General features: G+C 47.3%; 1 protein-coding gene across 1 annotated transcript in view; it reads left to right on the top strand.

Annotated features, from left to right (window-relative positions):
- Window positions 1–5,498: 5,498 nt before the first annotated feature.
- Window positions 5,499–23,130, top strand: part of LOC147113105 (mechanosensitive cation channel TMEM63B-like) — a 67,040-nt gene continuing 49,408 nt past the window's right edge. Inside the window, 5 exon segments of the mRNA XM_085997978.1 lie at window positions 5,499–5,787; window positions 9,956–10,160; window positions 13,848–13,927; window positions 14,793–14,871; window positions 19,130–19,167. Of these exon segments, the coding sequence (XP_085854104.1) occupies window positions 9,972–10,160; window positions 13,848–13,927; window positions 14,793–14,871; window positions 19,130–19,167 (386 nt within the window). The 5' untranslated portion in view covers window positions 5,499–5,787; window positions 9,956–9,971.

Raw genomic sequence — 23,130 nt, 5'->3', positions numbered from 1 at the left:
CTCAGACTGGCAATCAGTAACTAGTGGTGTTCCACAGGGGTCAGTGCTGGGTCCCCAACTCTTTACAATCTATATTAACGATTTGGAGGAGGGGACCGAGTGTAACATATCAAAGTTTGCAGATGATACTAAGATGGGAGGGAAAGTAGTGAGTGAGGAGGACATAAAAAACCTGCAAGGGGACATAGACAGGCTAAGTAAGTGGGCAGAGATTTGGCAGATGGAATACAATACTGGAAAGTGTGAGGTTATGCACTTTGGCAGGAAAAATCGTAGAGCAAGTTATTATCTTAATGGCAAGAAACTGGAAAGTACTGAAGTACAAAGGGATCTGGGGGTCCTGGTGCACGAAACTCAAAAGGTTAGTATGCAGGTGCAGCAAGTGATCAAGAAGGCCAATGGAATGTTGGCTTTCATTGCTAGGGGGATAGAATATAAAAATAGGGAGGTATTGCTTCAGTTGTACAAGGTATTGGTGAGACCGCACCTGGAATACTGCGTACAGTTTTGGTGTCCATACTTAAGAAAGGACATACTTGCTCTCGAGTCAGTACAAAGAAGGTTCACTCGGTTAATCCCGGGGATGAGGGGATGGACATATGAGGAGAGGTTGAGTAGATTGGGACTCTACTCATTGGAGTTCAGAAGAATGAGAGGCGATCTTATTGAAACATATAAGATTGTGAAGGGATTGGATCGGGTGGATGCGGGGAGGATGTTCCCGATGATGGGTGAAACTAGAACTAGGGGGCATAGTCTTAGAATAAAGGGCTGCTCTTTCAAAACTGAGATGAGGAGGAACTACTTCACTCAGAGGGTGGTAGGTCCATGGAATATGCTGCCCCAAAAAGCTGTAGAAGCTACATCATTACATAAATTTAAAACAGAAATAGACAGTTTCCTAGAAGTAAAGGGAATTAAGGGTTACGGGGAGCGGGCAGGAATTTGGACATGAGTCTAGGTTCGGATCGGTCATGGCCCTGTGGGTAGCGGAGCGGGCCCAGGGGCCGTGTAGCCTGATCCTGCTCCTATTTCGTGTGTCTAATTCTGTTAGATTCAGGAGATGGTTCTGTGATAGTGCGATAGCAAAATACTGCAGATGTTGGAAATCCGAAATAACAACAGAAAATGCTGGAAAAACTCAGCAAGTCAGGCAACATCCGTGGGCTATGTGGAACAATCTTTGTTCCAGTCCTACTCGGGTCCCCTCCCTCACCTCTTTTTCCGATACATTGATGACTGTATCGGTGCCGTTTCCTGCTCTCGCCCCGAACTTGACAATTTCATTCACTTTGCCTCCAATTTCCACCCTTCCCTCACCTTCACATGGTCCATCTCTGACTCTTCCCTTCCCTTCCGCGACTTCTCCGTCTCCATCTCTGGGGATAGGTTATCGACCAATATTTACTACAAGCCCACTGACTCCCACAGCTACCTGGACTACACTTCCTCCCACCCCGCTTCCTGTAAGGACTCTATTCCATTCTCCCAGTTTCTCCGCCTCCGCCGTATCTGCTCCGACGATTCCACCTTCCACACCAGTGCTTCAGACATGTCTTCCTTTTTCCGCAACCGAGGATTCCCCTCTACCGTGGTTGACACCGCCCTCGACCGTGTCAGTTCTATCTCCCGCACCTCTGCCCTCACCCCTGCCCCTCCCTCCCGGAACCACGATAGGGTTCCCCTTGTCCTCACCTTTCACCCCACCAGCCTCCACATTCAACGGGTCATCCTCCGGCATTTCCGCTACCTCCAAAGTGATCCCACCACCAAACGTATCTTCCCCTCCCCTCCCCTTTCAGCATTCCGCAGGGACCGCTCTCTCCGAGACACCCTAGTCCACTCCTCTATCACCCCAAACAGCCCTTCCCCTTCGCCTGGCACCTTCCCGTGCAAGCGGAGGAGATGTAACACCTGCCCCTATACCTCCCCCCTCCCCACTGTCCAGGGCCCCAAACACCCCTTCCAGGTGAAACAGCGATTTACTTGTACTTCTCGCAATCTAGTATACTGTATTCGCTGCTCACGATGCGGTCTCCTCTACATTGGGGAGACCAAACGCAGATTGGGTGACCGCTTTGCGGAACACCTCCGTTCAGTCCGTAAGGGTGACCCCGAGCTTCCGGTCGCCTGTCATTTCAATTCACCGCTCCATTCCCACTCGGACCTCACCGTCCTTGGCCTCTTGTACTGTTCCACGGAAGCTCAACGTAAACTCGAGGAACAGCACCTCATCTTCCGATTAGGCACTCTGCAGCCTTCCGGTCTCAATATTGAGTTCAACAATTTCAGATCATAACCTCGGCCCCTATTTCATTTTCACTTATATTTTTCCACTCCTTTCCTTCCCCCCCTCCTTTCCTTTTGTTTCTCTCTCACACCTGGCAGCTATCTTTTACCCTGCCAGTACACTTTACACCCAATCACAGCCTATTACCATCTCGTCTAGCTTCTAATCTCTTTTACTTCTTTTGGTTCTTTTATTCTTTTGTCCGATCGCAGCCCTGCCTTCGATCCAGTTCCTTTTCTCTCCAGTTTTGAAGAAGGGTCAAACCCGAAACGTCAACTCAAATTTCTCTCCACGGATGTTGCCTGACTTGCTGAGTTTTTCCAGCATTTTCTGTTGTTAGTTCTGTGATAGTGGATTGGCGGTTAGGATCAGATCAGCCATGATCTTATTGAATGGCGGAGCAGGCTCGAGGGGCCGATTGGCCTACTCCTGCTCCTATTTCTTATGTTCTTATGTTCTCATGTTTCCTACATTACAACAGTAACTCCACTTCAAAAGTACTTCATTGGCTGTAAAGTGCTTTGGGACGTCCTGAGGTGGTGAAAGGAGCGATAAAAATACAAGTCCTTCTTTCTTTATCTGGCAAAACCAACGGCCATTCACCGGACCCACTGAGGCACCGCCGTTTCCAAGTTGCACCATTTATATTCCGAACTTCGGCCGGGTTGAGGGAGTTGTGCCGGCATGTTTCCTAATGCCACAGCAGGAGCAGCAAGCTCCTTCCTGACTAACCGAGCACATGCTGGGCCGCTCGAGCTGTGGCTCTGAGGCCTGTGTCGCTCGCTACCGCACGTTTACACGGGATTTGGCCGACCTGAGCCAAAAGAGGGCAACAGTGCACCGCCTTTCCCAGTCCCTGGCGATCCCGCCCGTGATTCCGTGCCGATGTCTCTCGCTCGTTGGCTTGTCCTGTGTGAATTCTGTGAGCTTGGAGCTTTGGAAAAGGGTCAGTGCCTGACTGGTGGATAAATCCTGAATCAGAGTCAGCGCACATTAACAGGATTATAAACTTTCTATCAGAATGATACCGGGGCTAAAAGGGTTAAATTATAAGCACAGGTTGCATAAACTTGGCTTGTATTCCCTGGAGTTTAGAAAATGAAGGGGTGATCTGATCGAGGAGTTTAAAATGGTTACAGGAGTTGATCGGGTGGATAGAGAGAAACTATTCCCTCTGGTGGGGGGAGTCCAGAACAAGGGGGCATCACCTTAGAATTAGAGCCAGGCCGTTCAGGGGCGATGTCAGGAAGCACTTCTTCACACAAGGGTAATGGAAATCTGGAAAACTCTCCTCCAAAAGGCTGTGGATGCTGAGGGTCAATTGGAGCTTCCAAGACTGAGCTCGATAGATTCTTGTTGGGTAAGAGTATCAAGGGAAATGGAGCAAAGGCAGGTAAATGGGGTTTAATTTCAAGTTTAATTTCAAGTGGCTCTAAAATGCTTTAGGACGTCCTGAGGTAGTGAGAGGCGCTATATAAACACAGGTTCTTTCTTTCTTTAACGCACGGGGTAGATTGGAATTCCTTTGTTCGGGGAATCCAGGACAAGGGAACGTAATTTTAAATCTCAAACTAAACTAGTTAAAAGCAAAGCGCTGTGAAAAAAGAAACTTCTTTACACACAGATGTGGAATTGACTGCACCAAAAGGCCGTGGATGCAGCATTTTATGGTATTTATCAGGCAGTTAGATACAGCCTATTACTGAGGATTCAAAGTGGCCTTTTTGCATTAAAAAAATTAGAATTATCAGCTAATTTGAGTTAAGCAACTTTGAATTAAGAGTACATTACGGGGAAAGGGCAGGTCACTGGGAATAAAATGATAAAAAGCTACTATGGTTAACAAACTAGCTGATCAGGAACAATAGGCTGAATGTGTCAGCCGTGGCTCAGTGGGTAGCACTCTCACCTCTGAATCAGAAGGCTGTGGGTTCATAGTCCCACCCCATGAGACTTCAGCACACAATCTAGGCTGACACTCCAGTGAAGTGCTGAGGGAGTGCTGCACTGTCAGAGGTTCTGCCTTTTGGATGCGACGTTAAACCGAGGCCCCGTCTGCTCTCTCAGGTGGATGTAAAAGATCCCACGGCACTATTTCGAAGAAGAGCTGGGGAGTTATCCCCGGTGTCCTGGCCAATATTTATCCCTCAACCAACATCACTAGAAACAGATTATCTGGTCATTATCACATTGCTGTTTGTGGGAGCTTGCTGTGCACAAATTGGCGGTCATGTCATAGAGTCATTACGGCACAGAAGGAGGCCATTCGGCCCATCGAGTCCGTGCTGGCTCTCTGTGGAGCAATCCAGTCAGTCCCATTCCCCGCTCTATCCCCGTAGCCCTGCAAGTTTATTTCCCTCAGGTGCCTATCCAGTCTCCCCTTGAAAACATTGAGTGTCTCCGCTTCCACCACTTCCGTCGGCAGAGTTCCAGGTCCTCACCATGCGCTGCGTAAAAAAGTTTTTCCTCACATCCCCCCTGTATCTCTTGCCCAAAACCTTAACTCTGTGTCCCCTTAGTCCTTGTACCATCAACTAGTGGGAACAGCCTTTCCCCGTCTAGCCTATCCAAACCCGACATAATCTTGTACACCTCTATCAAATCACCCCTCAACCTCCTTTGCTCTAATGAAAACAAATCCAGCTTCTCCAACCTGTCCTTGTAGCTAAGATCCCCCATCCCCGGAACCAATCTGGTAAATCTCCTCTGCACCCTCTCAAGGGCCTTCACATCCTTCCTGAAGTCCCTTGTTTCCTACATTACAACAGTGACTACACTTCAAAAAGTACAGAATTAGCTGTAAAGAGTTTTGGGACGTCCTGAGGTTGTGAAAGGCGCTGTAGGAATGAAAGCCTGTTCTTTCTTGTGATACCTTATGCAGCGACCTCTGCAAGAGAATGCCCGCCGGGTTAACCACAAATCAGTCTGTCTTTCGGTGTGAGCCCAGTGCACTTGCTGTTGGTGGGTGGGGATAGGCTTGTTGCTCAGTGAAACTACAATAGAGTTGCAGGAAGCGCGCATGGGCAGAGGAAATGTTTGCGTTGTGTGTTTGAAGAGAGAGTTGAATTGAGAAATGCCAAGCGGGTCGGAAATCGCGAGAGAGCGGGCGCAGAGGAGTTAGGAGTCAGCAACAGGTGAGATTCTCCCCTCTCGCCAGGATCCGCTTCAAGCGGCAACAGGTACAAAGCCAGACTTGGGCAAGAGGTTGTTTGGGGAGAGGGGGGAAGAGGGCTCCCTTGGCCATTGTGTACAGGGTTTATGGCCACGTCAACTTGTCCCTGGGGTGCTGAGGATTTACTGGGCACCTTGTTAGCGCCTTGCTCTCCCTCTTCAATCGCTAATACGCACTTTTGTCAATTTCGCCAAAGTGAAACTAACAAGCGAGTTGGGTTGCACCCGGGCACGTGACACGCGGAAACTTTTGGAGAAAGTTTTTCAACATCATCTATTTTTATGTTGTGTGTCCGCGGCTGAAGAAGGACATCGATTCTATACTGGTGAGAAGGATTTTTTAAAAATATATAAAAATAATAATGGGAGGGAAGAAGGGGGCCAGCCATTAACCCAGCCTGGTGGGCATCAAAGGAGGAGACAATGTGGGGGCTTTTTCTCACTTGATGTATCCCCCCCAGTAATCCGATGAGATTTTATTCCCTGTTTTGGTTTTGCTTGTAAGTCCAAAGTTATATCGAGAGGCCATGCCTTCTGTCATGCTTAATGGATTAAGACAAAGAACTTGCATTTCAATAGCGCCTTTCACAACCTGGTCAAGTCCCAGAGTGCTTTACAGTCAGTGAAGTACTTTTGAAGTGGAGTCACTGTTAAAACGTGGCAGCCAGTTTGCGCACAGCAAGCTCCCACAAACAGCAATGTGATAATGACCAGATAATCTGTTTTAGTGATGTTGATTGAGGGATAAATATTGGCCAGGACACCAGGGATAACTCCCCTGCTCTTCGAAATAGTGCCTTGGGATCTTTTACATCCACCTGAGGGGGCAGACAGGGCCTCGGTTTGACGTCTCCTCTGAAAAGCAGCCCTCCCTCAGTACTGCACTGGAGTGTCAGCCTGGATTATCGACTGGAGTCTGAAGCTTCACACTCGAGCGAGACTGCTACCACTGAGTCATGGCTGACTCATTCTCACACTGCTCACTGTTGCCTACTAAATTACTTTAAGCAAATTACTTTTTATTAAAAGGGACAGTGGGGGAAAAATGCTCTTAATGTTTTCTCTTTCTCTTCCTCGCCCCAGTTTTTTTATAGACACACAGTGCTATGGTATAAATGGTGTTGAGCAACCATAAGAATGTTGAAACCAAGAATTTGCACTAATATATCGCCATTCACAGCCCAAAGTGCTTTATAGTCAATGAATTACTCTTGAAGTGTAGCCACTGTTGTAATGTAGGCAAATCAACAGCGAGGCTGAAATGACCCATTAATTATGATGGGTTGTGTGAATTTGGTTGGTATTGCTTTATGTGTAGAAGATTGAGGGGTGATCGAATCGTGGTCTTCGAAATGATAGGATTCGATAGGGCAGATATACAGAAACTACTTCCTCTAGTGAGGAAATCCAGAACAAGAAGGCCTGATCTTAAAATTAGAGCCAGGCCATTGAGAAGTGAAATCAGGAAGCACTTCTTCACACAAAGGGGAGTTGAAATGTGGAACTGTCTCCCACACAAGGCTGTGGATGCTGGGCCAATTGCAGTTTTCAAGACTGAGATCCAATTTCAGGTTTGACACTCGCCCAGTCCCCACCTGCCCAAAGCCCACTCCCGGTTAAAATCCCCCCCCCCCCTGCATCTGATACTCTCTACTGCAATTTTTAATACCCACCTGAACAAACTCTTCCCTCATTGTCATATTCCAAAGACAGCACCTCAGACAATGCTGCACTCTCTCAGCACCGCACTGGAGTGTCAGCCTAGATTACGTGGAGTTTACAGCACAGAAACAGGCCAATTGGCCCAACTCATCTATGTCAGCGTTTATGCTCCACACGAGTCTCCTCCCACCCCTCTTCAACTCACCCCGTCAACATATCCTTCTATCCCTTTCTCGCTCATGCACTTATCCAGCTTCCCCTTAAGTGCATCTTATGCTATTTGCCTCAACCACTCCCTGTGGTAGTGAGTTCCACATTCTCGCCACTCTCTGGGTAAAGAAGTTGCTTCTGAGTTCCTTATTGGATTTATTAGTGACTCTCTTATATTTATGGTCTCTAGTTTTGGACTCCCCCACAAGAGGAAGCATCCTATGTGCTGAAGTCTCAGAGTGGGAGCGAGAACCCACGTCCTTCTGACCCAGAGAGTTATTGTCTGAGCCAAGGCTGAAATGCAATGGAGTGGGAAAACCAGCTGGAGAAACTCGGGTTGTAAGCAGATGAAGCACCAGTGGATTCAACAATGGATCCCATGAGTGAACCAGCCCCAAGATCAATTCATTTCCCCAGAGCTGGCGAAAATCCCCACATACCTGCCAAGCTTCAGGGGGAAGATAAAGTTTCCAGCTTGTAATTTCATACTTTTGTCCCCAATCTTGCCCCCATCTGTCCTGGTGCCTGATGCCTTTGCATATGAATACATACTATCATAGAAACATAGGAGCAGGAGTAGGCCATTCGGCCCCTCGAGCCTGCTCCACCATTCAATAAGATCATGACTGATCTTCGACCTCAACTCCATTTTCCCGCCCGATCTCCTTATCCTTCAATTTCCCCTAGAGTCCAAAAATCTAGCCTTTAATATACTCAACGATTCAGCATTCACAGCTCTTTGGGGTAGAGAATTCCAAAGATTCACAACCCTCCAAGTGAAGAAATTCCTCCTAATCTCAGTCTTAAATGGCCGACTCCTTATCCGGAGACTAGACTCTCCAGCCAGGGGAAACAACCTCTCAGCATCTACCCTGTCAATCCCCCTCAGAATCTTATATGTTTCAATGAGATCCACTCTCAATCTTCTAAACTCCAGTGAGTATAAGGCCAATCGACCCAATCTCTCCTCATACGTCATTCCTGCCATCCCAGGTATCAGCCTGGTGAATCTTCGCTGCACTCCCTCCATGGCAAGAACATCCTTCCTCAGATAAGGCGACCAAAACTGCACACAATACTCAAGGTGTGGTCTCACCAAGGCCCTGTACAACTGCAGCAAGACATCCTTGTTCCTGTACTCAAACCCTCTCGCTACGAAGGCCAACATACCATTTGCCTTCTTAACCGCCTGCTGCACCTGCATGCTTACCTTCAGCGACTGGTGCACAAGGACACCCAGGTCTCGTTGCACTTCCCCTTCTCCCAATCTATTGCCATTCAGATAATAATCTGCCTTCCTGTTTTTGACACCAAAGTGGATAACCTCGCATTTATCCACAATTATATTGCATCTGCCATGCATCTGCCCAATCACCCAACCTGTCCAAGTCATACTGGAGTTTCTCAGCATCCTCCTCACAGCACACACGCCCACCCAGCTTTGTGTCGTCTGCAAACTTGGAGATATTACATCTAGTTCCCTCGTCTAGATCATGAATATATATTGTGAATAGCTGGGGTCCTAGGACCGATCCCTGTGGTACCCCACTAGTCACTGCCTGCCACTCGGAAAAAGACCCGTTTACAGAACCAGTTGGGTTTTTCATGACTCTTTCTCTTCAGCCACCACCCAGATTTAAATGGCCAGTCAACTCATTGCTGTTTGTGGGATCTTGCTGTATGTACAAATGGTCGCTGTGATTTCCTGCATAACAGCCACTGCACACTTGAAATGTAATTGGTAGCGTGAAGTATTTTGAGATGCCCTGACGAGATAATAGGCTATATAAAGGCAGTTAGTGCTATTCTTAGCTTCTTTCTAAGCACATTTACCACAGACAGACTTGGTTTGACTTAGTTCTGTAGCGACTGCACAGAGCGTGGGCCTTGTTCCATCAGTTAGTGACAACATTCCCTTAGGTCATTTTCACAGCACATCTGAGAAGAAAAGGATGGAAATTTGCCCAAATACCCTCATAGAATCAATCAAAGAACCTTAGAATCACAGAATCAAGAATCATAGAATCATAGAATCTTGCAGCACAGAAGGCGGCCATTCGGTCCATTGTGTCTGTGCCAGCTCTTTCAAAGAGCTCTACAATTAGTCCCGCTCTACAATTAGTCCCACTCCCCCTGCCCTTTCCCCATAGCCCTTCATTTTTTTTTCCTTTTCTCTAATTCCCTTTTGAAAATTACTATTGAATCTCCTTCCACCACCCTTTCAGGCAGTGCATTCCAGATTATAACAACTCGCTGTGTTTTAAAATAAAAAAAATGAATGTCTCCTTGTCTCCTCTCGCCTCTGGTTCTTTTGCCAATTACCTTAAATCTGTGTCCTCTGGTTACCGACCCTTCTGCCACTGGAAACAGTTTCTCCTTATTTACTATCAAACCCCTTCATGATTTTGAACACCTCTATTAAATCTCCCTTCAACCTTCTCTGCTCTAAGGAGAACAGTCCAGAGCTGCTTCAGTCTCTCCACGTAACTGAAGCCCCTCATCCTTGGTACAACTCTGGTAAATCGTCATCGACAAAGAAATAACATTTATTGAAGGGAAAGGAAGAGGCATTTGCCAAATGTTGTTTTTTCGTTGATTGGTTCTATTGGAATCTTCTTCTAGATGAAACTGTTGGAAGATGGCCGCTGTCCAGCTCTCGCCCAGCACAGTGGATTTGGTGCTTGTACACATGAGCCGCGGAGGCCTGAGGGGCACTGAACTCAACAGCACCGACTGCTTCAACATAACGGGAGGGCCCACAGTGCTGCAGGGAAACCGCTTTGGAGGCATCCCCACGGTACTGCTCATCTACTTCATCGTCTTCTGGGTAAGTGACCGCCACTTCCAAGGTGGCCTCCTGCGTCCGTCAACAGCAACAAACTTGCATTTATATTGCGCCTTTTAATGTAGTAAAATGTCCCAAGGCACTTCGCAGGAGTGTATCAAACAAAATTTGATACTGAGCCTCATGAGGAGAGACGAGGACAGGTGACCAAAAGCTTGGTCAAAGAGGTAGGTTTTAAGGAAAGTGCTAAAGGAGGAGAGAGAGGTAAGAGAGGTGGAGAGGTTTGGGGAGGGAATTCTAGAGCTTAGGGCCTAGGCATCTGAAGGCACGGCCGCCAATGGTTGAATCATAGAATGGTTACAGCACAGAAGGAGGCCATTCAGCCCGTCGAGCCCGTGCCGGCTCTCTGCAAGAGCACCTCAGCTAGTCCCACTCCCCTGCCCTTTCCCCGTAGCCCTGCAAATTTTTTTCCTTCAGGTACTTATCCAATTCCCTTTTGAAAGCCACGATTGAGTCTGCCTCTGCCAATGGGAACAGTTTCTTTCTATCTACTCTGTGTAGACCCCTCAATGATTTTGAACACCTCTATCAAATCTCCTCCCACCTTCTCTGCTCTAAGGAGAACAACCCCAGCCTCTCTCTAGTCTATCCATGTAACTGAAGTCCCTCATCCCTGGAATCATTCTTGTAAATCTTTTCTGCACCCTCTCTAAAGCCTTCACATCCTTCCTAAAGTGCAGTGCCCAGAATTGGACACAAGACTCCAGTTGAGGCCGAACTAGTGTTTTATAAAAGTTCATCATAACTTCCTTGCTTTTGTACTCTATGCCTCTATTTATGAAGCCCAATATCCCGTATGCTTTTTTAACCGCTTTCTCAACCTGCCCTGCCACCTTCAACGATTTGTGCACATATACCCCCAGGTCTCTCTGTTCCTGCACCCCATTTAGAATTGTACCTTTAGTTTATATTGCCTCTCCTTGTTCTTCCTACCAAAATGTATCACTTTGCACTTTTCTGCGTTAAGTTTCATCTGCCACGTGTTTGTCCATTCCACCATCCTGTCTATGTCCTCTTGAATCTATCACTATCCTCCTCACTGTTGACTGTACTTCCAAGTTTTGTGTCATCTGTAAATTTTGAAATTGTGCCCTGTACACCCAAGTCCAAGTCATTAATATGCATCAAGAAAAGCAGTGGTCCTAGTACCGACCCCTGGGGAACACCACTGTGTACCTTCCTCCAGTCCGAAAAACAACCGTTCACCACTACTCTCTGTTTCCTGTCACTTAGCCAATTCCGTATCCATGCTGCCACTGTCCCTTTTACTCCATGGGCTTCAACTTTGCTGGCAAGCCTATTATGTGGCACTTTATCAAACACCTTTTGGAAGTCCATGTACACCACATCAACCGCATTTCCCTCATCAACCCTCTCCGTTACCTCATCAAAAACTCGATCAAGTTAGTTAAACACTTGTCCAAGTGACTGTTAACGTTGTCCCTGATTATCATTTCCAAAAGCTTCCCCACTACTGAGGTTAAACTGACTGGCCTGTAGTTGCTGGGTTTGTCCTTATACTCTTTTTTTGAACAAGGGTGTAACGTTTGGAATTCTCCAGTCCTCTGGCACTACCCCCGTATCTAAGGAAGATTGGAAGATTATGGCCAGTACCTCCGCAATTTCCACCTTAACCTTCCTCAGCATCCTAGGATGCATCCCATCTGGTCCTGGTGACTTATCAACTTTAAGGTCCTACAGCCTTTCTAGTATCTCCTCTTCATCAATTTTTATCCCATTCAGTATCTCCACTACCTCCTCATTCACTATGACTTTGGCAGCATCTTCTTCCTTGGTGAAGACAGATGCAAAGTACTCATTTAGTGACGACCCATTTGGTGGGGTGAAAGAAATCGGTGATGTGCAAGAGGCCAGAACTGGAGGAACGCAGAGATCTCGGGGGTTTGTGGGGCTGGAGGAGATTACAGAGATAGGGAAGGGAGAGGCCATGGAGGAATTTGAAAACAAGGATGCGGGTCAAGCTCCGCATCGGTGAGAAGCGGTTTGGGCTCATCACAAACGGTAACCCTGCGGAGAGTGAATTAATCACAGTTGGGAATTAAGTTTGTTTAAAACCCAAATGGTGCAAGATTAATTGAATAAAAGAAACTTGCACAGACATCAACTGGGTTACACTAGCTGTGTCTGCGGAATTAAAGAAAGAAAGAACTTGCCTTTCTATAGCGCCTTTCACAACCACCGGATGTCCCGAAGTGCTTTACAGTCAATGAAGTACTTTTGAAGCGTGGTCACTGTTGTACTGTGGGAATAGAACTGGAAACCTAAGTTAAGAGACATTTCCTTAACATTATCAGACAACAGAACAATTAGGACAGACAGACTGCTTCAATCTGAGCACTGAGGGTGGAGGTTCTGTTCAGAGACTGAACTGCTGCTGTATTCGATGTTTTTCAACCTTAATAAAATGATTCCTTTTCCAGTCATGGATTAGAAGGAAGTCTGCCCTGAATCTGCCAAGGAGCAATGTCATAGTCATAACGGCCCATCGAGTCCGTGCCGGCTCTCTGTGGAGCAATCCAGTCAGTCCCATTCCCCCGCTCTATCCCCGTAACCCTGCAAGTTTATTTCCCTCAAGTGCCTATCCAGTCTCCCCTTGAAAACATTGAGTTCCCCCCTAATTATTTTTGTTTGTACGTGGTCCCTTTAACTGGGTGCGCGGTTTCTTCCCTGTCGAATCCGGTGAGCGGCCTGCGCAGGACCTCCAGACCTCCGCGCAGCTTAGCGAGAAGATTGATTCAGCCCATCGCCGCTGTGCCAGCCCTGAGCTATCCACTATTCCCATTCCTCTGCCCTTTCCCTGCATTTTTTGTTTCCTTTTCAAATATTCAGCCAATTTTAAAAGCATCAGCGCAGGTACGATATGCCCAGTGGCCTCCATCTGTGTTGTGAATTAATGCTAATTCATATGAAAGTTACCTATTAATAGCAACCCCCTGCATAAAGCATCTGTTCTTGCTGGCCATGGGTGAGGCCTCTGAAAGCGATGCTGAATTCTGCTTTCCTCACTGTCTCCGGCAGGCTGATTCCATGTCCTAGCAACGCTCTTGTGTTTTTTCAATTCTCCTAATCTCTCCCTTTGTTCTTATGCCCTCCAGTTATCAAGTTGCCAACCCGTGCAAACAGTGTTCCCCTGTTTACCTTCTCCGAACCGCTCGTAATTTTGAACCGCTTTATCAGATCTCATTTTAACCTCCTTTGCTCTTCAGAGAACTGACGCTGGTCTCTCCTCGTGTCTAAAGCCTCTCATCCCTGGTGACATTTTAGTCACTCGCTCCTGCACCTTCTCAATGGCCTTGACATCTTTCCTAAAGTAAGGTGCCCAAAACTGGGCACCATACGTTAATCGCAGCCTAACCAATGATTTGTATTGGTTTGGCATCACCTCTATTTATAAAACAGAGGACCCCATATACTTTATTTTTACAGCTTTCTCAACCTGTCCTCTCACTTTTAAAGATCTGTGTAGATGAACCCCTAAGTCTCTCTGCTCCTCTACTGCTTTTAAAAGTTTTACCATTTAACGTAAGTCCTTATTCTTTCTCGTATTAAATTTCCTCTGACTATGTCCCTCTGAAGTTGCGTGCGGGACCGATTTCTGTGTGTTTTTTTTCTGTATCTGCATTGATTCTCGTCTTCTCTTTTTTGCAGTTCTTGATCTTGGTATTTTCCATATTGAGGAAGACGGCCTGGGATTATGGGCGTCTTGCCCTGGTCTCCGACAGTGCCAGGTGATTCTACCCTTTACCGCTAATCGCCATGAGGTGGGGAAACTTTCCAATACACCACCGGCTCACTGGCTCCCCCTGCTGGCGCGGACATGTTGCGTCCCATGCCCAATCCCCAAATTCTGCGGAGTTTGGTTGACGTGGTGGTGGTGGGGGTACCACTGAGGTTAGGTGAGGGGGAAATATCATCAGCTGGGATTCCTTCTCTGGATGCTGTCTAGTGATTCCCACATTGTGTGTGTGTGTGCGCCAACCCTCCGAGACTGGCCTGGAGTCTCCAGGAGTTGAAGATTAATCTCCAGGATTCTGCGACCAAAGTCCGGGAGAAAAATCATATAGTTATAAAAATATTGGAGATGGGGGAACAAAGTCTGTTTGATTGACAGTCAAGAGTCATCCAATTGGGTAACAGAGTCTTTTTGCTTTCCAATTGGTGTGGGAAGAGGGGCAGCACAAGGATTGACGTGCCGGGCAACCAATGGTGGGACTGTGGGGGCGGGGCGGTCGGAGGCTGGAGGTCATGTGACGAAAGCTCCAAGAATAGGCCCACCCAGAGTTGGCGGCCCCGGCGTGTTTGTGTGTAGATGAGGACAGGATTGTGTTTGTCTGTGAAACCCTCCAAGATGGATCACCCCTGCCGACATCGCTGTCTCTGCTCACGGATGGCCCCTCGGAAGAGGTGTGAGAGCCTTTGGGATTGTTTTCCCCCCCTCCCCCGCCAGTGTAAGCTTGTGTCATTCAGAAGAGGAGGAGTAAGGGTGGGGGGTAATGTGTGAAAACTTAACATGGGGGATGGTGGGGTTAATTAAGTAAAAGCTCACCTCGTGACATTAATAATTTGCTGAATTTGAGCCTTTCTGTTTTGCAGTGAGACTGTGGACTCACCCAGAAAATACAAAAGATTCTCCTCGTTCTCCTCATCCAGTGAACAGATTGTAAAAGATGTTGTAAGTAGCAATGTGTTACTCACCAACACCCTCCCCTCCCCTCCCCTCTCCCCTGGTGTACTTCTTAGAAAGATTTTCCCCCTCCACCCTCCTGATCCTAAATTCAATTCAATTCAATTCAAATTGCTTTATTGCCATGACAAGGTACATCTTATGTTGCCAAAGCACAGAAAAACATGTATGATTGAACACGTAAATGCAGATCTAGACATACAGTGTATAGACAGATATATCCCTGTATATATAAATATACACACATATAATATGCATATAATCTTTTCTTAGATTTAATGGTTGTCCCTCTGCTTATGGCAAGCTGTAACATAGTTTGCCACTAAAGTTACGCAATTTCTCTGTTGCCCTAATAGATATGGGAGGTTTTGGTGGTCATTCAAATTTTTGAATTCAGGGCATATTTTTATGAATTTTGGGTAGAAATTCCCCCTTATGTCCTGATAGTTTCCACAAGTTGTGAGGAAGTGCATCTCTGTCTCCACCACTTCCTGACTGCAGTGAGAGCATATCCTGTCCTCTCTTGGCAGCCAGGTCTGCCTGTGTCTGCCTTTTTCGATGGCCAGGCTATGCTCACTAAGTCTGTACATTGTCAAGGTTTTTCTCAGTTGCTATCTTTTACCATGGTCAGGTATTCAGCCATGGTGTATTGTCTGTTTAGGGCTAAATAGCAATCGAGTTTGTTTTGGGTTTTTTTGTCGTTTCTGCCCAATAGGTCAAATATTTTTCCTTTTGTTTAGTGACAATTGTGTTGGGTCGAATTCTCTGTGCTAGGATGTCACTGTCCTGGAGCTGATTATTTTTAGTAGTGTTAGTAGTTACTTCACTGAGTCCCAGGACTAGTTGACTGAGGGGACTTTTCTCTATGATCATCTCTTGGCATTTCAGGGCTTCGTAATGATAGCAGTGGGGGTCCTAAATATCACTGGGACTGTCCCTGTGGTTACTGTAGTCGGGTGTCACTTTACTTGTGTTTTCACTTTGTCTTCTCTCTGAATATGCTGATTGTTGAGAGGACAGTTCCTTTGGGTACCTCACCCAATAGCCCATTCTAGGCAGGCTGTTCAGCTCAAGTCTCTGGAGTGGGACTTAAACCCACGACCTTCTGACTCAGAGGTGAGAGTGCTACCACACTGAGCCCTGGCTGACACCTATTTAGTCCTAGGCCTATACTGCTCACTATGACATTACCACACATGGGGGGTGATGGGCCTTCAATAACCACAAAACTGGAAGTTATAGACTTTAACAAGTTGGCTTTTAATCACTAAGATCAGAGCTAACATCTCAACACGCCGACTGGTTCACAGGAATGAGTCATACAGATCCTGGGATCTTTATGTAAGAGAAGTCAGGGGCGGAGCCAAGAGCCAAGACCTGGAATCTCCCAGGTTAGTCGGGAAAGAGGAAGTGAAACTATACACAGTGGGGGAGGGTAATATACATGAGTGCAAAACGAATACAGGATCAAGACAAACAGATTTAATTACATTCCCCCCTTCTATAGATTTAGTCCATTGGGGTGATGTTTCTTAAAAGTTGGTATAAGTGAGTCTGTCAGGAGGTTTTGCAGTTCTCAGTGATCGGCGCAAAGCCGGTTGGGGTGCCTCTAGGGGAGTGGATTCTGGTTCCTCCGCTGTCCGGGCCTCCGCAGTGTCTTCCAGGTTATCTGCAGTGTCCTCCAGGTTAAAGTTGGGTATTGATACCTCTGGGCGTCCTGTCTCTTTGTAGTGTAGGTCTTCCTCGGGTAGTCTCCCATCGTTCTCTCCGCTCCCCGAGGGAGCGAGGTCTTTTATGGAAACAGTGTCCTCTCGCCTGTCAGAGTATTCGATATAGGCGTACTGAGGGTTTGCATGGAGGAGCTGTACCTTTTCCACAAGGGGGTCTGTTTTATGGCCTCTCACGTGCTTCCGCAATAGTACTGTCCCCGGAGACGTCAGCCACGCGGGTAGAGATATGCCCGAGGTGGATTTCCGGGGGAAAACGAACATCTTTTCGTGAGGGGTAGCGTTAGTGGCAGTACATAACAGAGACCTTATGGAGTGGAGCACGTCTGGGAGGACTTCCTGCCAGCGGGAGGTCGGAAGGCCTTTGACTTTAAGGCTAACGTGACAGCCTTCCAAACAGTAGCATTCTCCCTTTCCACTTGCCCATTACCCCGGGGGTTGTAGCTAGTGGTTCTGCTAGTGGCTATCCCCTTCGAGAGCAAGAACTGGCGCAGCTCGTCACTCATGAATGACGTCCCCCTATCGCTGTGTATGTAGTTCGGCATGCCAAACATGCAGAATAGATTACAGAGACACTTGATGACCGTGGCACTGGTCATGTCTGGGCAGGGAATGGTGAAGGGGAAGCGGGAATATTCATCAATGATATTGAGGAAGTATACGTTACGGTCGGCAGAGGGAAGGGGTCCCTTGAAGTCCAGACTTAGGCGCTCGAATGGCCGTGTGGCTTTGATAAGGTGTGCACGGTCAGGCCTGTAGAAACGAGGCTTGCATTCCGCACAGATGCGGCAGGCTCTGGTCATTGCCCTGACCTCCTCGATGGAGTGGGGCAGATTGCGGGACTTTATAAAATGGTATAGTCGGGTGACCCCTGGGTGACAGAGGTCGTTGTGGAGACCCTGTAATTTGTCCGTATGAATGCTGGCACACATTCCCCGCGATAGGGCGTCTGGTGGTTCATTAAGGGCTCCCGGCCTGTACATAATATCATAGTCGAACGTGGATAGTTCGATCCTCCACCTGAGTATTTTGTCACCCACCAGGCTAGGGTGGATAAAACTCTCGGTACTCCCACAGTCAATTAAACATTTCGTTAAATTCCCGTTTACCTGTATGTCCATCATGGATTTTGTCAACGGGTGTGGCCTGGATTGATCCACCGTGATCGAAGCCACTGTTGGGCCCCGGGCGGCCGTTGAGTCGGGAAAAGATGGCGGATCCCAAGATGGCGGCCCGCACGGCACGCACGAGGCGGTGACGGAGTTGGAAATCGGATTCCCCCTGCAGACTTTGCTAAAATGCCCCTTTTTCTTACATTTGAAGCATGTAGCGTCCTTCGCTGGGCATCGTTGTCTGGGGTGCTTGGCCTGGCCGCAGAAGTAGCATTTTGGGCCTCGAGACATTGCCGTTGTAGTAGGACTCCTGGGTGAACTTCTGTGTGGGGACTCCGGCGACGTAGAGCTGGTCTGAGACCTGGATGGGGAAGATGGCTGATTCCAAGATGGCGGCCCCCTCGGCATGCACGAGGCGGTGAGGGCCGCATGGCCGGAAGAATAAGAGTCAGAGTTTTTCTGGGCCACGTCCAGCGATCGCGCAGTGGCCACTGCCTTTTTTAAGTCCAGGACCTCCTTCTCCAGCAGTCTCTGCCGGATATAATTCGATTTGAGGCCCGTGATGAAGGAATCACGGACCAATTCGTCAGAGTACGCGTTGGCCGTCACGGCCTTGCAGTTACAGTCCCGGACCAGGTCCTTTAGGCCCTGTAAGAAATCGTCCATTGATTCCTCTGGTCGCTGCCTGCGTGTAGCCAGCAGATGTCTGGCGTACACTTCGTTTACCGGCCTCTGGTATTGGGCCTTCAGGATAGTGATGGCCTCCGTGTAAGAGGTGGCGTCCCGGATGAACGAATAAATCCGATGACTTACGCGAGTAGTCAGTAGACTCGGTTTATCTACCTCGCTAGCGGATGAGGCCCCCGCGAAGAGTTCGAAGCATTTGAGCCAGTGTCCAAATTGATTTGATGCTTCAGCAGAATGTGGATCCAAGTCCAGATGCTCTGGTTTTAGGAGTCGATCCATCCTAATATTCTTTAGTGATTAAAATTGATGGGCCTTCAATAACCACAAAACTAGAAGCTATAGACTTAAACAAGTTGGCTTTTAATCACTAAGATCAGAGCTAACATCTCAACATGCCGACTGGTTCACAGGAATGAGTCATACAGATCCTGGGATCTTTATGTAAGAGAAGTCAGGGGCAGAGCCAAGACCTGGAACCTCCCAGGTTAGTCGGGAAAGAGGAAGTGAAACTATACACAGTGGGGGAGGGTAATATACATGAGTGCAAAACGAATACAGGATCAAGACAAACAGATTTCATTACGGGGGGGGGGTACATTTACTGTCTGAGCACCAGGCGGGGCCTGTTGCTCTGCTTTGTCTACCCTCGCACCCTCTGTGGGCCGCAGCTGACTGAATCCAGTTGTGATGAATGCTGACTGATTCTGTTTTCATTTGTAGGGCTTTTGCTCGTGGTTGATGAACATCTTTACTATGAAGTGAGTATTGTACCTTCCTGTCAGCTCTAGAGTGAGGCCCATCTCTTTATTTTCCTGCTCATGCATTGGATGTGACGACTGTATTACGGTTGAGGGAGGGGGGTGTTGTGAGGTGATGCCCTCTGTGGTCGAATAGCATGTCAACACACACATGCATGGACATGCGCTGTCAAGGGATGACCACTTGGGTGAGGTGCCTGGGGGTGGTTGCGTGATTAGAAAACCAAAGCCAGCTGAGAAGCCCCACCTCAGGAGATGGGTGAGGGGGGGCAGAGTTGTGGGGGGGGTGTGGCTGGTGGAGTAAGTCGAGCTAAACCAGAGTGTGGTAAGTGCATCAGCTGTTGAGAAGTCTGGCTATTGATGAAGGGGTTAAGAACATAAGAACATAAGAATTAGAAGCAGGAGTCGGCCATTTGGCCCCTCGAGCCTGCTCCACCATTCAATAAGATCATGGCTGATCTTCGACCTCAACTCCACTTCCCTGCACTATCCCCATATCCCTTGATTCCCTTAGAGTCCAAAAATCTATCGATCTCAGCCTTGAATATACTCAACGACTCAACATTCACAGCCCTTTGGGGCAGAGAATTCCAAAGATTCACAACCCATCCGTGGCTAACTAAGGAAGTTAAGGATGTTATCAAATTGAAAGAAAATGCATACAATGTTGCAAAGATTAGTGGCAGGCCAGAGGATTGGGAAATTTTTAGAAACCAGCAAAGGATAACTAAAAAAATTATAAAGAGGGAGAAGATAGAGATGAGAGTAAACTAGCAAATAATATAAAAACAGACAGTAAGAGCTTCTACAGGTATATAAAAAGGAAGAGAGTAGCTAAAGTAAATGTTGGTCCCTTAGAGGATGAGACTGGGAAATTAATAATGGGTAATAGAGAAATGGCAGAGACTCTAAGCAATTATTTTGGATTGGTCTTCACGGTAGAAGACACTAAAAAAAAATCCCAATAATAATAGATAATCAAGGGGCTATAGGGAGGGAGGAACTTAAAACAATCTCTATCACTAGAGAAAAAGTACTAGGGAATGGTAATGGGACTAAAGGCCGACAAGTCACCTGGACCTGATGGCCTGCATCCTAGGGTCTTAAAAGAAGTGGCTGCAGAGATAGTGGATGTGTTGGTTGTAATCTACCAAAATTCCCTGGATTCTGGAGAGGTCCCAGTGGATTGGAAAACTGCAAATGTAACACCCCTATTCAAGAAAGGAGGGAGGCAGAAAGCAGGAAACTATAGGCCAGTTAGCCTAACATCTGTCATTGGGAAAATGCTGGAATCCATGATTAAGGAGGTAATAGCAGGACATTTAGAAAATCATAAGACAATCAAACAGAGTCAACATGGTTTTATGAAAGGGAAATCGTGTTTGACAAATTTGCTGGAGTTTTTTGAGGATGTAACGAGCAGGGTAGATAAAGAGTAACCAGTAGATGTAGTGTATTTGGATTTCCAGAAGGCATTCGATAAGGTGCCACATAAAAGGTTACTGCACAAGATAAGAGCTCACAGGGTTGAGGGTAATCTATTAGCATGGATAGAGGATTGGCTAACTAACTGAAAACAGAGAGTCGGGATAAATGGGTCATTTTCCGGTTGGCAAACTGTAACTAGTGGGGTGCCACAGGGATCGGTGCTGGGGCCTCAACTATTTACAATCTATATTAATGACTTGGATGAAGGGACAGAGTGTAATGTAACCAAATTTGCAGACGATACAAAGATAGGTGGGTTAGCAAGTTGTGAGGAGGACATAGAGAGTCTGCAAAGGGATATAGGTAGGTTAAGTGAGTGGGCAAGAATTTGGCAGATGGAATATAATGTGGGAAAGTACGAGGTTATCCACTTTGGAAGGAAGAATGAAAAAGCAAATTATTATTTAAATGGAGGGAGACTACAAAATGCTGCGGTACAGAGGGATCTGGGGGTCCTAGTACGTGAAACACAAAAAGTTGGCATGCGGGCACAGCAAGTAATTAGGAAGGCTAATGGAGTGTTGGCCTTTATTGCAAAGGGAATGGAGTATAAAAGTAGGGAAGTCCTGTTAGAACTGTACAGGGCGTTGGTGAGACCACACCTGGAGTACTGCGTACAGTTTTGGTCTCCATATTTAAGGAGGGATATACTTGCATTGGAGGCTGTTCAGAGAAGGTTCACGAGGTTGATTCCAGAGATGAAGGGGTTGTCATATGACGAAAGGTTGAGCAGGTTGGGCCTATACTCATTGGAGTTTAGAAGAATGAGAGGTGATCTTATTGAAACATATAAGATTCTGAGGGGGATTGACAGGGTAGATGCAGGGAGGATGTTTCCCCTAGTGGGGGTATCTAGAACTGGGGAGCATAGTTTCAGAATAAGGGGTCACCCATTTAAGACGGAGATGAGGAGGAATTTCTTCTCTGAGGGTCGTGAATCTTTGGAATTCTCTACCCCAGAGCGCTGTGGAGGCAGAGTCCTTGAATATATTCAAGGCGGAGATTGACAGACATTTGAACTACAAGGGAGTCAAGGGGTATGGGGAGAGAGCAGGAAAGTGGTGTTGAGGCCAAGATTGGATCAGCCATGATCTTATTGAATGGCGGAGCAGGCTCGAGGGGCCGATTGGCCGACTCCTGCTCCTGTTTCTTATGCTCTTATGTTCTGAGTGAAGAAATTTCTCCTCCTCTCTGTTTTAAATGGCCGACCCCTTATCCTGAGACTTTACCCCCTAGTTCTAGACTCCCCAGTCAGGGGAAACATCCTCCCTGCATCTACCCTGTCAATCCCCTTCAGAAGCTTCTATGTTTCAATGAGATCACCTCTCATTCTTCTAAAGTCTGGACAATATAGGGTTGGGGATCTGAAGAGTGTAATATTCAAAGGTGGGAGAAATGGAGATCCGTCAGTGGGGAGAGGGAGGGTGAACTGCCGTCGCCACTGAAGATGTAATGGGCTAGCAGAAGGGATTATGGGACCCAATGTAAGTCCCCTTCTCCCGCTGGCCCAGCAGTTGCCACCCATAGTGTGTTTCTCTTCAGGACGCCTGTCCAGTTTGAGTGAAGCCACCTGAGCAGCAGAAATGGGTTGTGACATGGTGGAACATGACACTTATTAAAGGCCATAGAACATCCCAAAGGGCTTCACAGAGGTGAAAGTGGGTCTGGTTATGTTAGTGTAGTGGTTACGTTACTAGACGAGTAATTCAGTCGACCACGAGCTCAAATCTCACCACGGCAGTTTCAGAATTTTAATGCGGTTTTAATAAAAGACTGGTATCAGTAAAAGTGACCATGAAGCTGTCAGATTGTTGTTATAATCCCAACTGGTTCGCTAACATCCTTCAGGGAAAGAAATCTGCCGTCCTTACCCGGTCTGGTGTATATGTGACTCCAGACCCACACCAACGTGGTTGACTCTTAACTGCTCTCTGTAGTAGCCTAGCAAGCCACTATCTTCTCAGGAGAAACTAGGGATAGGCAATAAATGCTGGCTTTGCCAGCAATGCCCACATCCTGAGAATGAATAATAAATCAAGTAACTGGCCACTGAGTGGTGGTGGAAGCTCTGACCAGAGTCATGGTTGGAGGGGTTAGTTTTGAGGAGGCATTTGAAGGAGGGGAGAGGGGTAGAAAAAGAGGAGGAGTAGAACATTCCAGGGTGCGGGGCTACAGATGGTGATGGGGAGGAGGGTGAGGTGGGGTGAGGCGGGGGGTGCAAAGGAGGCTGGAGCTGGAAGAGCAGAAGGTGCACGCTGGATCATTGGGCTGGAGGGCTTTCCAGAGGGGAGAAACTTCAGGCTCCCGCCCCACCAGCAACAACCGGGGCTGAGTGTGCTACCACTGAGCCAAGGCTGACACCGCAAGTAACTCAATGACTGAGGTTTTTCTGAGCGACATTAGGGGCTATGGAAACCAGTCATTCTTCCCTTTCCCAGACTGTGTTCTCACAGATTCTTTTATGTGTTCACTGCA

This window comes from Somniosus microcephalus, chromosome 9 (genome assembly GCF_052327205.1).
Source record: "Somniosus microcephalus isolate GS21.2 chromosome 9, FLI_Smic_1.0, whole genome shotgun sequence".
Lineage (NCBI taxonomy): Eukaryota > Metazoa > Chordata > Chondrichthyes > Squaliformes > Somniosidae > Somniosus > Somniosus microcephalus.
Note: the sequence above shows the minus strand (reverse complement) of the source record. Positions and strands in the feature narration are given on the sequence as shown.